At 43.0% G+C, this 15662-nt stretch overlaps 7 protein-coding genes across 7 annotated transcripts; 3 read left to right on the top strand and 4 right to left on the bottom strand.

The window, feature by feature from the left end:
* Positions 1–3949: 3949 nt before the first annotated feature.
* On the bottom strand, positions 3950–5009 carry N7457_006761 (putative mitochondrial folate carrier protein Flx1; the record flags this gene model as incomplete). The annotated part of the gene is made up of 3 exons (XM_057177805.1): positions 3950–4524; positions 4591–4830; positions 4871–5009. 3 exons carry the CDS (start codon positions 5007–5009, stop codon positions 3950–3952), a joined length of 954 nt encoding a protein of 317 aa, XP_057029549.1.
* Positions 5010–6244: 1235 nt separating this feature from the next.
* Positions 6245–7411, top strand: N7457_006760 (U2 snRNP complex subunit HSH49; the record flags this gene model as incomplete). The annotated part of the gene is made up of 3 exons (XM_057177804.1): positions 6245–6264; positions 6314–6689; positions 6755–7411. The coding sequence occupies 3 exons, from the start codon at positions 6245–6247 to the stop codon at positions 7409–7411; spliced, it is 1053 nt and encodes a 350-aa protein (XP_057029548.1).
* A 504-nt stretch (positions 7412–7915) lies between these two features.
* N7457_006759 (DUF2015 domain-containing protein) lies at positions 7916–8355 on the bottom strand (the record flags this gene model as incomplete). Its single annotated transcript, XM_057177803.1, has 2 exons — positions 7916–8235; positions 8301–8355. The coding sequence occupies 2 exons, from the start codon at positions 8353–8355 to the stop codon at positions 7916–7918; spliced, it is 375 nt and encodes a 124-aa protein (XP_057029547.1).
* A 479-nt stretch (positions 8356–8834) lies between these two features.
* Positions 8835–9622, top strand: N7457_006758 (uncharacterized protein; the record flags this gene model as incomplete). The annotated part of the gene is made up of 5 exons (XM_057177802.1): positions 8835–8877; positions 8967–9061; positions 9149–9172; positions 9249–9370; positions 9448–9622. 5 exons carry the CDS (start codon positions 8835–8837, stop codon positions 9620–9622), a joined length of 459 nt encoding a protein of 152 aa, XP_057029546.1.
* Positions 9623–10419: 797 nt separating this feature from the next.
* N7457_006757 (malate dehydrogenase) lies at positions 10420–11775 on the top strand (the record flags this gene model as incomplete). The annotated part of the gene is made up of 8 exons (XM_057177801.1): positions 10420–10432; positions 10482–10513; positions 10563–10673; positions 10724–10811; positions 10872–11249; positions 11298–11382; positions 11435–11579; positions 11635–11775. The coding sequence occupies 8 exons, from the start codon at positions 10420–10422 to the stop codon at positions 11773–11775; spliced, it is 993 nt and encodes a 330-aa protein (XP_057029545.1).
* A 476-nt stretch (positions 11776–12251) lies between these two features.
* Positions 12252–13066, bottom strand: N7457_006756 (trafficking protein particle complex subunit; the record flags this gene model as incomplete). Its single annotated transcript, XM_057177800.1, has 4 exons — positions 12252–12383; positions 12439–12528; positions 12627–12744; positions 12837–13066. 4 exons carry the CDS (start codon positions 13064–13066, stop codon positions 12252–12254), a joined length of 570 nt encoding a protein of 189 aa, XP_057029544.1.
* A 470-nt stretch (positions 13067–13536) lies between these two features.
* N7457_006755 (transcriptional regulator family: Zinc finger MIZ-type) lies at positions 13537–15514 on the bottom strand (the record flags this gene model as incomplete). The annotated part of the gene is made up of 6 exons (XM_057177799.1): positions 13537–14005; positions 14065–14290; positions 14342–14447; positions 14510–14841; positions 14902–15225; positions 15367–15514. The coding sequence occupies 6 exons, from the start codon at positions 15512–15514 to the stop codon at positions 13537–13539; spliced, it is 1605 nt and encodes a 534-aa protein (XP_057029543.1).
* Between the last annotated feature and the right edge of the window lie 148 nt (positions 15515–15662).

Genomic DNA, 15662 nt, shown 5'->3' with positions numbered 1-15662 from the left:
TACTATATAATTAAAAAGGTACGATTAGTATTTGATTACTATCTACTATCCTATAACGAGAAACCTCCGATCCTACTACTATACTTAGGTATTATAATACTAATACGGGGGTATCCGTATATTCACCGTATTAACGAGGCCTAGATAAGGGGTAAGAGCCTTACCTAGGCCGACTTTCACCCTTACTACTAGATCTAGCGAGACCTAGCGTATACTAATATAATTAATTACCCCCGGGTAATAGAACTCCGTATAGTAAACCCTTATATTATACGAGGGCGTAGTCGCTTACTATAGTTATCTTAATAGTTATCTTAATAGTTATCTTAATAGTTATCTTAGTAGACAATCTTATTATCGCGAGTATCTTAACGCTTTAAGAGCTTAACCCGTCGTGAGCTATCACGATTCGAGATTATACGAAGGGACGAGGAGGTAGCTATTCGTCGGTCGGGTCGGTAGAGGATAGCTAGTGGGAGATATAATAATAATTAGACCATATAGGGGGAGATAACGGAGTCTAATAATCAGATCGTAGTTAGTAGTGTCATAACTAGGCGGGGAAGGGGACGTGGACGTAGACGTAGACGTAGAAGAGGGGGCCCTTAATAATATTGATATCTAGTTTATATATTAGAAATATAACTAAAATCAGTCGAAATAACTTATTAAAGATAGAAGTTTTGCTATATAGGATAGTAGGAAACTAGCGTTAATAGCTATACTATCTTAACTATAGTGAGAAAACTCGATTAGCACTATCTTTGAAAAACAGCCTCTATTTTGCGATCACGTGACCGATTAAACCCTATCTCCCTAAACCCCTTTCTCGGTAGGAAAAAACTCGATTAAATCAGTATCTACGAATAGCCTCATTTTTACACTAAACCCCTTTTCAGTAGGAAAAAACTCCATTTTTGCACTAGAACTTAATCAAATCAGTATCTACGAATAGCCTTATTTTTGCACCAAACCCCTTTTTCAGTAGGAAAAAACTCCATTTTTGCACTAGAACTTAATCAAATCAGCATCTAGGAATAGCTTCATTTTTGCACTAAACCCCTTTTTAGTAGGAAAAAACTCCATTTTTGCACTAGAACTTGATCAAATCAGCATCTAGGAATAGCTTCATTTTTGCACCAAACCCCTTTTTAGTAGGAAAAAACTCCATTTTTGCACTAGAACTTGATCAAATCAGTATCTAGGAATAGCTTCATTTTTGCACCAAACCCCTTTTCAGTAGGAAAAAACTTGATCAAATCAGCATCTAGGAATAGCTTCATTTTTGCACCAAACCCCTTTTCAGTAGGAAAAAACTTGATCAAATCAGCATCTACAAATAGCCTCATTTTTGCACCAAACCCCCTTTTCAGTAGGAAAAAACTCCATTTTTGCACTAGAACTTGATCAAATCAGCATCTAGGAATAGCTTCATTTTTGCATGATAGTATAGATGGCGTGCAAGATTCTACATTCGCGATAGGGTGCCCAGATAAGATTCGGGTACTGTCCGAAATACTAAGGGAGTACCATATTAAATACGACAAGCTGTGAATAAATTATGGCCAGTGGGAAGTAAATCGTAAAAGGCTTAGCGCCCTGGGTGCCCGTAGTAATTTTGGGTGCCCATAGTAGTTCTCTTATTTTTTTATATAATATTAGTAAGAGATAGACCTAGTAGCTTTAAATTTATATTTAATCTTAAGAGATTTATTAGTAACTTACTTTTTCTTAGCTATATATAAATAAATAATATACTAATTTAGATAATATTAGATAAAACAATTTTATTTTAAATATATAAAAAAACTAGAGTTTTAAATATAATAAGTAATCTTAATAAGATCTATATAAAAAGAAGTCGATAGCGGATTAATATCGGAAGGGTTATAAACTTTAAATACTACTTTAGAAATAACTAAGGGAGAAAAAAGTATAGATTAGTTTATAAATAAATTATTAATAGGATTTATATTATAACTATAACTATAACTATAACTATAATTATAGCTATAATCTTATATTATAATAAAGAAAGATTTATATAAAAATAAATAGAACTTATAAAAAATAAAATAATAAGATAAAAAAGGATTATTTATAAAATATATAAAGAACTATATATAAATAATAATAAAATAATATAAGGAAAGAAGAATTATAGTTAGAAAATTAAGATAACTTCTTTTTTATTTTAAACTACTTTTATTATAAGAAAGGAATTATATATATAGTACTTTCTCTCTTTATTAAGAAGAATAAATTATAAACCTTATATATTTATTTATCCTAAAAGTATTAAATAGGATTATTTCTATAGTTTCTTTAAATATAGCTATAAAAGTATTAAAAATAGACTTTAAATACCTCTATTTTATAATAGTCTAATAAATATATTCTATATCCTTAGGGAGTAGACTTAAAAATCTATCCTAATCTAACTAAATTAAACTATAATTATTAAATATAATCTATATATCTATTTAATAATTATTTATAAATTTATTATAACTTATCTAAAATAACTATAGGGCTTCTAAGAAACAAACGTAGTTCTCTACTATTATTCTACTAGTAATTTATTATTTATCGCTATATTAAATTATAAGATTTTATACTATATAGCCCGTCTATATTTCTCAATCACTTCTTATACCCGCCGCGGCATTAGATATAATAGGCTTTCTAGAATACTAAATAGTAATATGTCCTATCCTTATTGTATATTATATATTAGATTATGATTTCGAGAATCAGAGGGGTATTAGTCCGATATATATTCTTTTAGCTAGTTCTAGAGGTTCTCCTATAATATATAGTAATAATAGGGGGCGGTATATAATTTAGTTAATAGGCGGTGAAAAAGAACTACGTTTATTTCTTAGAAGCCCTATAGACTATTATTAAAAAGTAAATTATTAATAAAATAGTTATAAAATACTTATAGTTTATATTTTCTTTATATTTACTAAATTCTAATATAAATAGTAACTAATAATTATTATATTAAATATCTATACTAAATTATATAAACTTTTAGTAATTTTATATAAATCTACTCTAATAACTCTATATTATTATTTTAAAGAACTTTTAAAAATTTTAAGATAGTAGAAAAATCCTAAATATCTTTTATTATACTAATAGATATCTATATAAAATAAATATAAATCTATTATAATTAAAGCCTAAAAATATACTATATTATAAATCTTTTTATTTATATAATATCATTTATAAAAGATAAATATAATTATATTATATTAGTAAAAAATAAAGAAAACTTCTCTCTTAGTAGTATTAAAAGACTTTAAGTTAGAATATAGATAGTTTAAGTATTAGACTAGTTTTAGTTCCGGTACTAGATCGCTAATATCCCGCCCGTTAGCTACTACTATAGCTATACTAATAAGGCTCTAAAAGATAGAGAAAAGGATAAACTTAATAGGAACCCTTCTTATCTTATAACTTATACTTCCCTTTATTTAACCTAAAACTCTAAGACGGGTTTTATAGAGAAGGGGGATAGTTCTTATAGTATTTCTTTATTATACTATTTTACCTTAGGCCCCCTTTCTCTTAGATAGAGGAGACTCTTCCGAATACCCTACGATAACGGGATAGAACTAAGATAATCCGGTTCCGAGAAGCGGGGAAACTAAATCATAAAAGGAAGACATCTATATAGATAGGGAAGGCAAGATTTAGTCTTATAACTAATATAGAATCGAATACCCTTCGTTCTAACTACGTATCCCTCTCGTATCATTATTCACCTAGTCAACAAGTACTACCTTAATAAACAGTTACCTTAATAGCTAATATGTAGTAAATTATAAATGGTTTAGTGCCTATAGTCAAATTTTAGGTGTCTATAGATATTCTCATTATGATTCATCTATAGCAGCAGGTAAGGTAACAGATAAAAGACTAGTTAGCAGTTTATATATCATGAATTTTGCGCTAGCCGGGACAGATAGACCTTGGAGTTCTCGTATACCAGGAACGTAACCCATGTGCTTGGAAGTACCCGGAAGAGATTTGGACCAAGACCCTTGTAGAAACCCGCGATGCCCTCCTGGGCCCATATCCGCGAGACGACGTCATTGGCTCCGCGGTAAATGATATGAGCCTCATAGGTTTGTAACCGAGACCTAATTACCTGGTAAGGATACGTCACACTGCCAGCGAAGACTTTAGAGAGACTAGAAATGGCAAAAAAATCCAGATTACCCAGGACCCGTTCGGCACCTAAATGCTCTTTGACAAGAGAGCCTTCAGTATTTATCGCTTGGGATCTGAAAAGCTTCAGCTTTTCATACGCCATGAATTGAAGGGCACCATGGCTGACACCGAACAGAGCCGGTATGAGACCTCGATAAAAGCCAGGTATCCCTTCTGCGTGGTATATCTGTTTTGCTCCAGCTGTGAATGTTGAATACGCCCCCGGAGCTTGGGATCCCGTGGACAACATGCGAGTTTTGATCACCCAAATTGGATTCGTGAGAATCGACGTAAAGGCACCTATGAAAGCTCATAGGTCAGTTGAAGAAATGACACACGATGTTGACTGTGAAACAATATACATACCTGCAGTTCCAGATGCTAGAAGATAATCAGACGATATGAGAACCTGCTCCCTCTTCTCGCGATAGACTCGAATGACATCCTTCAAACTGCTATAGCATAAGAAGTATAAACCCCAGCTTGTGGAATTGCCGATGAGATTCGGGGTAAGCCCGCGGTAAAAAGCGGCACAGCCACCCTCGTGATAAAAGATCTTATGGATAACTCGAAGAGAACCCCCAACTCGGGAAGATGATTGATCGACTATAGATACATAATGACTTAAGTTAGTCAATATATGCACCAAAAGGAGAATGCAACCTGCCCTGTAGTCTGGTCTTGATCATGTCAAGAGGATGTAGCGACAAAGTCGACATGATTCCTGCTGTGAAACCTGCTAGGGTCTCCACAAAGGATGACGAGATGCCATCTTGACTAGTCATGAAGCCAGGACAAAGATGACAGAGTTGGAGTGTGAGAGGGGTTGGAGAAAAGTGACCAGGTGGGTGTCCGGGACAGAGCAATTTGGATGAACGGCAAAAAGAAAAAGCAGATTAGGACGCTTGTGACCGCATGTACATCAAAACCTTTCGAGATAATCCTCTTCTTTCCCTCCCCTTCCTGTCCCGAAGAGAAAATTCTACAATGTCAGATGTTGATCACAAATGGTCAGACTATAAATTGAGACTTTTGGTATCGAAGAAGATAAATATTTGGTGAAAAAAGACTTAAAAATACAAGGTCACCTAGCTCTGGCAAGCTTCCAAAGTGACAATATCCAAATATTCAACTCCTAGCGTACGCGAATAATCGAGTAGTCATTCGATTCTTGGGCTATTGCCATCCCATCCACATAGCTCATCTCGTGCTTCCAGGCGTCGATGTGTACATATAGTTTAGGCAAGAGGCGAGAACAATCTGGTCATCCTGTAAGCTATGATTGCTGAAACGTAGCCCAAGGGTTGGGTGAAGTACCTGAAAAGAGTCGGCTTGGGGTCGCTATAGGTATAGCCTGTTATTTGTTGGGGAATTGATTAGCCGATTCTGTTGCGATCATGCAACAGGCATTTCCATACCCAGATAGATAATCAGAGGCAAGTATCCACTAGAGGGTTATCGCTGGTCAGCTTGGTTTTGATAGATGCTTCGGATGAGACTCACTAGTGAATAGCAATCCGAGAAACATCAATGACCTTTGAGACACGTTCCTGAAGGGGAGGAAAGGAAGAGAGAGAGAGTCAGAAAGCGCATTGCAAGTAGTTGTTGCCAGGGCTGCTACAAACCTTGGTCTCCTCAGACAGTTGAACCATTGTGATTTTGAAAGGCGAAATTGAGTGTTTAGAGAGATTAAACGGAAAAACAACCAGTTGTGAAATGTTCGGAGGAGTGGGAGAGGTGGCTGATAGACAAAGTGGAAACAGGGAGATGGCGGAATTGAAAGTTTTCGGGAGTCACTGATCGTCCTCCCAGCTCCAATCTTCTTCACTACGACACTTCAAACGCCTTTTTGTTTCTCTACCTTCTCCCCTTCAAGTAGTTTATTCATACACTTCCAAAAGAAAAAAATTGAACACAACAAAAATCGCAAATATCAGCACTATCGCCTGTTTATCTCGCTCGTGGATCTCTCGGACAGCTGTTTTCTTTGATTTTTTTTTTCAATTAGTCCAACGGCGCCATGTCCGGCGCAAGGCATTGGTAAATCTCTCTTTCCTCACCATAGCGCCGTGATTCTAATTCCATACAGGGAACAAGACAAAGAGGCCACTGTGTACATTGGAAATCTTGATGAACGGGCCTCAGACAGCCTAGTATGGGAGCTAATGCTACAGGCTGGGCGCATCGTTAATGTCCATCTGCCCAAAGACCGAGTCACACAGCTACACCAAGGGTATGGTTTTGTCGAGTTCATCAGCGAGGAGGATGCGGAATATGCGGCAAAGATCATGAATGGGATCCGTCTATATGGAAAACCCATTCGTGTGAACAAGGCCTCCGCTGACAAACAGAAGACTGTGGACATTGGGGCTGAGCTTTTCATCGGTAATCTTGATCCAATGGTTACTGAGCAAGTGCTCTATGATACATTCAACCGGTTTGGCAATCTTGTCAATCTACCTAAAGTGAGATCCTTCCCAATGAAAACAAAATGCAGACTACTAACAGAGCTTTCTCTGCTCTACAACAGATTGCTCGTGATGACAACAATCTCTCTAAGGGATATGGCTTTGTTTCATTCGCCGACTTTGAATCCTCAGATGCAGCTATCTCTAACATGAATGGCCAGTACCTGATGAACAAACAGGTCTCAGTACAGTACGCATACAAGAAAGATGGCAAAGGAGAGAGACATGGTGATGAAGCAGAACGCATGCTGGCAGCTCAGGCTCGCAAGCATAATGTACAGCCACCAACCCAGCAAACTTTGCAGTTCCCTGGTGCTGGCCAGGGTGTATCAGCAACCCCGGCTGTCATGTCGAATGGCGACGGCTCTCGACATTTGAGCGCAGCACTATCACAAACGCCGGACCTAGCCATGAGTCGGGGTATGCCACCAGCCATGTCATACCACAATGTTCCCCCACCAAACCGACATATTGCAAACCCCGTCCCTTCACTCAATACCCCACCACCTGGGCTTCCAGCCCGACCCCCGCCTTCCCAAGCTGGTTATGGGGGCCCGCAATCTTTCTTGCCACCTGGATTTAATGGTGCAGGCCAGGCGCCTTTCGTCCCACAAGGTGCACCTCCTCCTAGCTTTGGACCACCTGGATTTGGACCTCCAGCTGGAGCTCCTTCAATGCCACCAGGCTTTCAGCAACCCGGATATGGAAATTCTCGGTGATCCCGGGTAGTCTACTCTCTAGACAGTCTTTCCTCTCCCAAAGCTATACCCATGTAATCATGAGGGGGGTTTGTCCCTTAATACACCAAAGCGCTGATTTATGTGTTTCACACCCTGCCTTGGTTCCATTAAGTATTCTGATGAGACTGTCCAACTGCGCCCTGGAGCTGGCTGGCTGGCTGGCGACACTGCCTGATTATGTGTAACAGTTGCCTGTCTGACACGAACAAACCGCAAACACGGTGGGATTTGAATAACATAGGAATCTATGTACTATGGATGTTTCACTTGAAACAGACACCGCCAAGTATCTATCTACCGCAGACACAAGAAATCTCTTGGCCAAAGTGATGAATCGTATCCATTCCGACAGACAGTAGCAATCAGACAGAGCAAGTTTCATTTCGGTTTGTGTGGATACGCCGCCGAATTTGATAATTATCCCTATCTGCATTAAAAGGAAAGGAAAGGAAACATAGGGCTGGTGATATGATTGTAGGCAAATCAGGAAAATGAGACAAACTTGGGGTCCCTTGGGCGGCCATCTGGTCCAATATTATTCTTTGCAAATCGTTGCTCTGTGAAGATTCGACGTGCTTCATCAAAATTGACATGTTGACTCTTCATAATTTTCCTCACTTCCCTCTTCGCTTGTTGGTCCAGCCCGGCTCTCGAATCTCCGTTTGCAACATTGGCCGTAATATCAAATTGTGATGAGCTTAAACCAGCCTCTAGGTCAGCAGTGAAGCTCGATGGAAGGCGGTGATAGAAGTAGTCAGGCACTTGGACCAACGGCATCCATCGTGACCGACTGAGATATAAGGCTAATGAGTAGTTAGGACCATTTATTATGCATGGTTGATTTCTGTCAGAATGACAGCCGACATACCTGTCCCACCTATGATCACCGTGAAAAGTAGGAAATAAAAGAGAATGTAGGTCATGATGATGAGTAAGACTGATGAGAACGCCGGCGTGTAGTAGTAAAGTACAGAGCTGTGTGATATTGTGATGTAAGGAAAATGGGCGCTCTTAGTAAAAGATGATATCTTCCTCGCTAGTGGGGAGGATATCTCGGAATCAATCCAGAAGGTGTGAGAAGATTAGCTGTGAGAGTAATTGTGGTCAAGGAAGGATCTAGAGGGGACAACGTCAGCATCGCATTGATTTGGTGGCCTAGGAGGTCGCCGGAAGCTCTGGGTATTTGCCCCATTAAACAGGCAACAAGGCACCAATGGATGACATGAGACGTTACGGACTTCAGGCACTCAGGCAGCACCCCTATTCCTAAAGGAGCCGCCTTAGCGAGACCCGTCCAGTCTGAGGTCTTGGCATTCAACACGCACAATTTGATCGACGTGAAGACGGTTTGATAGCGACTTTGATCTTTCAATCCCCTAACTCAACATCCTCTCTCATCAAAATGGCCACAAACATCTCCAACGATCTGGTCTGGCAAATCACCCGTACGTCCGGCCCTCCGCATTTGTTATTTCGAATTTTTATGTCAAAGCTTCGTGGAAGCACCCGAACTCTAGCTCATTCTCTGGAACAGGCCGCCAGAACTCCTTCCTGGTTAACCGCAACTCCGGCGGTGGCTCCCAGTTCTCCCGGGACCCCCTGAACGTGCTGAACAAGCACTCTTTCAAGGTACGGCCTCGGATGATTAGACGGAATGGATGATTCCTCTCGGGAATGAAACGGCTAACAGTGGTCTTTTTTTTTGGCGCCTGATAGTATGCTGGTTATGCCAACAACAAGGTAATTTCGCCCTGCACTGCCACGGGGGAATTTCTCCTGTTTTGAAGATTCGTGGCACTAACCTTGTTACTCTCAGGCTATTGGTGTCCAGGCCACTGAGAACGGTGTCGCTGTGATCACTAAGAAGCCCAGCAACACCCAGCAGCCCGCTAAGAACCTGGTCACTGTGACTTACGGTCCCAGCACCTCCAACCGCAAGTGAGTAAAATTGACATCCCAGTTTGAATAGACATGGTGGGTTTCTCGTGAACCAGTACTAATTTTGAACACTCTAGGATTTACAAGGGTGTCGCCGACAAGACTGCCAAGCACGGTTACCGTGCTGATATCCGCGAGGAGGCTGTCGCCCGTGTGAGCGCCGTGCGCCGCTCGCAGCTCCCCAAGAAGGATGCCCCCGCCCAGAAGCTCCGTGGTGTCAAGGCTCGCAAGGCCGCTGAGGAGTCGGAGTAAATTAGTCTCTGAAATGAGACTGTTCTGTGGACCATGAGAGGTCGGGGTTGGAAGGGAGACATGATAGGTGTATGTGAAACGCCGTGCTGGACTTGGAAACAAAGTAATCTAGCGATCTTGCTCCAGGGCATGAAAAAGAAATGATGCCCTCCCGGACTGTTCTAGGAAAGAGAATTCCCCTCCAAACAAAATAAAGAACAAGAACAAGCAAAGACAACCATACCAACCTCCATGACCTCCCAACGGAGCGGGAAAGAGATCAGCTCAGAGCTTGTAAGACAGTATGTAGTACATCTGGCTATATTCAGAACCGAGCGGCCGGCCCGAGCCACAATGCTGTGGATGCAAAAGGTCCGCCTTTTCCCGATAGAACAACCCGGTAGCCCGAGGAAGTGTGGAACGTCTCTTTTCAGGCACGAGAACTGCCGGAGAAAAACCCAGAGAGCGCTGAGAAGAGGGAACAGGAAGTGGTATGTGTTGAGAAGCTATGGTGCCTCGGTCGGAAGTAGGTAGCAATGACTATCAGCAGATGGTAGAATATCCCGTTTAATTGCGATTTATGAATAAATCCACCCCGATGTAAACGAGAGCGAAAAGAAGAAACATCCAAAACACATCCAAATCGGCTTCGTCGTCATATCCCTTCACATGTCATCAGAAGACGTAAATGGGCCCTGGTGTTTTCCGGGGTTGCCCCTCAAATGCCCCTCCTATAAATCACCCCCCGTCCCCTCCTCACTCGAGAAGCTTCTCCTTCCTCTCTATCTTCTTTCCCTACACGCATACATTCTATCATCATGGTTAAGGCTGGTATGTTTGTCGCCTCATGCTGGTCGGTCTTTTGCTGATTCATTATTAGTTGTTCTCGGAGCTTCTGGTGGCATTGGCCAGGTCAGATCTGTCCTTGCTTTTTGAGTCGCATTGCAGCTAATTTTTGTAGCCTCTCTCCCTCCTCCTGAAGGCCTGCCCTCTTGTTGATGAGCTTGCCCTCTATGATGTTGTCAACACTCCCGGTGTGACTGCGGATCTTTCTCACATCTCCTCGGTTGCCGTATGTATAACCTGTCCTGGATCCTGAGACCCGTGCTAACGACTAACCAGAAAATCACTGGCTACCTTCCCAAGGATGATGGATTGAAGCTCGCCCTGACTGGTGCTGATGTCGTTGTCATTCCTGCTGGAATTCCCCGTTAGTAGATCGCATAGCAACATATGGGGGTGGTGTGTTGACTGACCTATTTTGTATTAGGCAAGCCTGGTATGACCCGTGACGACCTTTTCAAGGTCAATGCTGGAATTGTGAAGGGTCTCGTTGAGGGCATCGCCGAGTTTGCTCCCAAGGCTTTCACTCTTATTATTTCTAACCCGGTGAACTCTACCGTCCCTATTGCTGCCGAGGTCCTCAAGGCTGCCGGTGTCTTCGACCCCAAGCGCCTGTTCGGTGTGACCACCCTGGACGTCGTTCGTGCCGAGACCTTTACCCAGGAGTTCTCTGGTGTGAAAAACGCCTCTGATGCCACCGTTCCCGTGATTGGTGGCCACTCTGGGGAGACAATTGTCCCTCTGTTCAGCAAGGTGTCCCCCAGCTTCCAGATTCCTGCGGACCGTTACGATGCGCTTGTCAACCGTATGTGAATACTCTTTTGCATTGACGGCATTCGCTGACATTTAGCAGGTGTTCAGTTTGGTGGTGACGAGGTCGTCAAGGCTAAGGACGGCGCTGGCTCCGCTACCTTGTCGATGGCTTTCGCCGGCTTCAGGTTTGTTTCATCCCGCCAATTTGGAGCTATCTTAGTGACTTATAATTATTAGATTCGCCGAGGCTGTCATCAAGGCCTCCAAGGGCGAGAAGGGCATTGTTGAGCCTACTTTCGTCTATCTGCCCGGTGTTACTGGTGGTGATGAAATTGCCAAGGCTACCGGTCTTGACTTCTTCTCCACTCCCGTGGAACTCGGTGTAAGTGGTCAAATTCCCAAAGTGTTAAAACAACTAACTGACATTTCCCATACAGCCCAATGGCGCTGAGAAGGCCATTAACATCCTAGATGGTGTGACGGAGCAGGAGAAGAAGCTCCTTGAGGCTTGCATCAAGGGACTTAAGGGGAACATCGAGAAGGGCGTCGAGTTCGCCAAGAACTCCTCACCAAAGTAAGAGATCCTCCTCCCCGTTCGTTCATTGTTATGCGGAGTATATCGATCGAGTGGGTCCTTTATGTGGGCGCATCTCACGCCAATTGGTCAACTTCGTTCATGGCTGCGATGCCCCCGGAAACTAGCAGAGCGTTGCTAATCAATATTCTCCCGGAAAGATAGGCTTTGAACGTGAGACCACGAGATTATGAACAATGACCAGATGGGAGTAGTGTACGGACCTCGGTCAGATGAGGATGTAGGTTTGGCACACAAATAGCAACAAACCTTGAATGGAAAGAAATACCGATTCCCTATTCATATTTGCGTGTCTGGTATGATGTCTCAGATAGCTGAGAGATCCCAAATGGTGGAAGAATTCCTGTAGCAAATCGAGGAACCACAATAGAATGCCGTTTGAGACGAAACGGTCGGGAATCATATGGGCGTAAATTGACTATGGGACTAATCCAGCCCCAGGCGCAAATATTTCCATGCTCAAGGTCGGGGCTGGAGAGTTTTGATCTGGAAAGTTGCACCTGGTAGATCCGACGTCTCGGCCTGGACGGTCGTATTAATGCCCAAATTTGCTAACGCGCCTCGGATGATACCGCAGGGAAACCAAAGGTACTGTGTCAATTTCTAAGCTGATGGCCCCGTTTAATATATTGAAGTGAGTGCTTACCGCTTGCGCCATGGATATTGCTTCATTCCGGACAGCCATACTCATTCTGCCAAACGGCCGAAATGCGCTATCGGTCAAAACATATACCCCCTAATTATTGGCTGAATTAGTGTCATAGCCATCATTGAGCAAGTATGTAAGTGGGGATGTCGCTTTCTCTCGACACCATTATCTCTGTTTTGACATACTCGATGGTTTGTTTTCAAATTATCAATCTGTTTTTTGAACAGAACTGTCCACAGATCCTTGCAAAGGAACTTGATCACATCGAGATTATCGGTAAATCGAGGACGGTCTCGAGCAAAGCTACAGATATTGATACGAATTAGCACATTGCGTCGGAGAATTCCCCGATAAGGTATTGCGTTGGGTGTGAAAGGAGATCCGTCCATGCTTACCGCTCCGCGAGACCTTGCCCAACGCGATATCCTAGAGCCTCTAGACGGAAAAAAGTCGTCTCTCTAACTTCTTCATCTTCGGTTTGCTTTCCTTGTGTTGCAAGTTCCTTGGCCATACGCTCGGCCATAGGCACCAGCTCTATGAGAAGGAAATCGAAGCATGAGGAGCTGAAGACGCGGGCATTTGGATCCGCAGTATGTAATGATGGGGAGGTTGAATCAAATGACATGATGGATTAATAAAGTACAATCAGACTGAATGGGAGTGTGAGAATGAACAATGCGCAATTAGACCGAGTGTTGGAGGAAGGAAGAGGATAAAGGTGTTGATGGAAGAATGAAACCTGGCAGAACGGGATCGAGATGGGGGGTCCAAACTACTCCCCCGAATCCGCTGGATATTTCTGGCTGGGATTTACAGCATCTACTGAGACACAGTATTTATTTTACTCTTCAAATAAAACCTGAAGGCAATATATCCACTGACCGTCTGGCCAATTGATTAACTGAACCTACCAAAATTAGAATAATACAATCCTTCTCTACCTACAGGTACATAGGTAGCTAGATACATAGCCGGTCGTGGTATTCTGAAGACCCCCCAGACCCGATCACATCGCGCCAGAAACTCCATGTAAATATGCATCGGAAGATAAAAAGACCCGTATTCAATCCACACACGCTGGACCGGGACAGGAGTCTAAGTTCGTGATGGGTATGACCCGCCATTCAAAGGGCTGCTGGCAGATGGGATGTGATAGTCCTGCAGGGGAAAAGCTCGGGACGGCAAATTTGGAGCTGGCCGTTTACAAGGCGGGGCGGGGGACACATCTTCTTCGTCGCCGCTTTCGGTGAGATCGATAACATGGGAGATAGGTCGCTTTTTGCTTGACAAGCGCATCGTAGAGGATGGGGTTGATGCCTCCCGTGATTGCGACTGCGCAGGGGTTCGTTCCAAGGTAATATTCAGGTGTCCAGGTTCTTGCTTTACCACGGGGAGCCCCGGTTCGCTGATCTCGATCAAGTCGTCGTCGTCGTCGTCTGACGTGGGCGTCATTCCGCCCAACTTTCTTGCATCTGAATCCGTAGGACTTGACCAAACTCCGTCTGGCTCGACAGTAACTTGATCTATGTCCGGCGAGGTTGTTTTAAGAATGTCATCCACATACCTGAATAATTAGTCGGAAGAATCAAGATAGGCAATTTCATCAACAGGATATTGACTTACTGGTCAACTTGCAGAGACTCAAAGCTGGTTGATTTAGAACAAACAGGGCAGGTCCAGGTCGGAGCTTGCTTCTGTAATTCAAGAAATGAAGATGCATCAAAGCATTGGTTGTGCGTGCAAATAATGGAACGGCAAGGCACTTGGATGCGAAGGGTAGATAGAGGGCATTTGAGGGACATGACACTTGATGTCGCAACAATTTCCGAGTCTTTTGCGCGGTTTTGCACTAGAAAAACATATTAGAACTATCTTTTGAGGGGACATGCATTTCTCTTACTTTCGCGTATCACTTGCTCCTTTGAGATGAGTTTTCGCGTCTTCAACTGTGAGACAAGATCATCAGTCGGGTGCTGCTTCACGAGATTTGCGAGCGTGAAGAATTTCTGCGTAGGCAAGCGTTAGTCAACAAATCTAACACATCAATGCTCTACTAGGTGAGTAGAACTGTAACGAGTTCAACCTTTTGCGTCAATGCATAAGTCATGACAATATTATTCGGGTAATTGGGCTTTTTGCGGATCCAGTTGGTTATATCTGCAGGCTGCGTAGTACCTGGCCTATTCTTCAGACCCCTGAGATTGGCTTTGACTTCATCAAGATTCACTTTGAGCTCCACCTGATGGGGAAATGTGATATCCGACTTGGTGTACTGTGTGAGACCCGAGTCACCAGCACAATAAACCATGACTCGAATATTCGGGTCACTTTGCAGCCTATAAGCGATTTGCTGGGAAAGCATGACCTTTAATTCGACACTATCCCGTGTTTGTTCGCGAACTTGACAGAATTAGATATGAATATTCAACGGGCTCCCCAAAACGTTCCATAGCGACATACCTTTACACTCCACAACTGGAGTCAAAGGCTCCAGAATAGTAAAGAATGGGCTTTCCTTGAATACCAGAGGACCTGGGGATGTATGAGCGGACGCGGGAGGTTTCATGAGAGGAGCACTCGGACCAGAAGGGTGTGGGTGAGGTGACATAGAGATCCCGTGGGCCGTAGATCGACTCTGGGCAGGAGATTGAGAGACAGGCGGTGGTTGATATCGTGGTCCAGAGGGTGATTGATATGGCGCAGTATTTGGAAAAGCAGTAGCACGGATGCGCCTGGCTAGGGCATCGAAACTGACAGCGTCAGATTCCGAGAGAAGTTGGAGTCCTGTTTTGTTGGTTAGTATGCTTGTTTCAACAATACCGATTTGTAGGAAAGAGGGTCCAGGCAAACAATGCAAAGCCATAGATATGGAGGGCATAGATGGGCAAGACATAACAAAAGTATTGGCGGGGAGGGTTGACAAACGTTCGATTATACGGAACTGAAGAGTCGCCTTCAGTCCGGACACTGGGAGACTCTCATATCTCAACAAGTCTTTAAGTTGTGGATTTGTGAGAGTTTTTATGAAAGCTATCAGTGTTGTAACCTCTGATGATATATTTGTGGTCGACATGATTGCTTCACTTTCAGATAAGAGAAGTGCGAAAGCAATCAAGGTGGACTTGGTCTAGGGTTCCTCGAAAGACAAAGGTCCGATTCAGCCAGGCCAATTGTAATGGTTCTGCATCGATGCATATCTTGGCCACAGTGATATCTGAGAG

Source organism: Penicillium paradoxum (assembly GCF_028828445.1).
Source record: "Penicillium paradoxum strain IBT 22861 chromosome Unknown utg000006l_segment0_segment0, whole genome shotgun sequence".
NCBI classification, from domain to species: Eukaryota; Fungi; Ascomycota; class Eurotiomycetes; order Eurotiales; family Aspergillaceae; genus Penicillium; species Penicillium paradoxum.
This window is presented reverse-complemented; position numbering and strand designations above follow the sequence as displayed.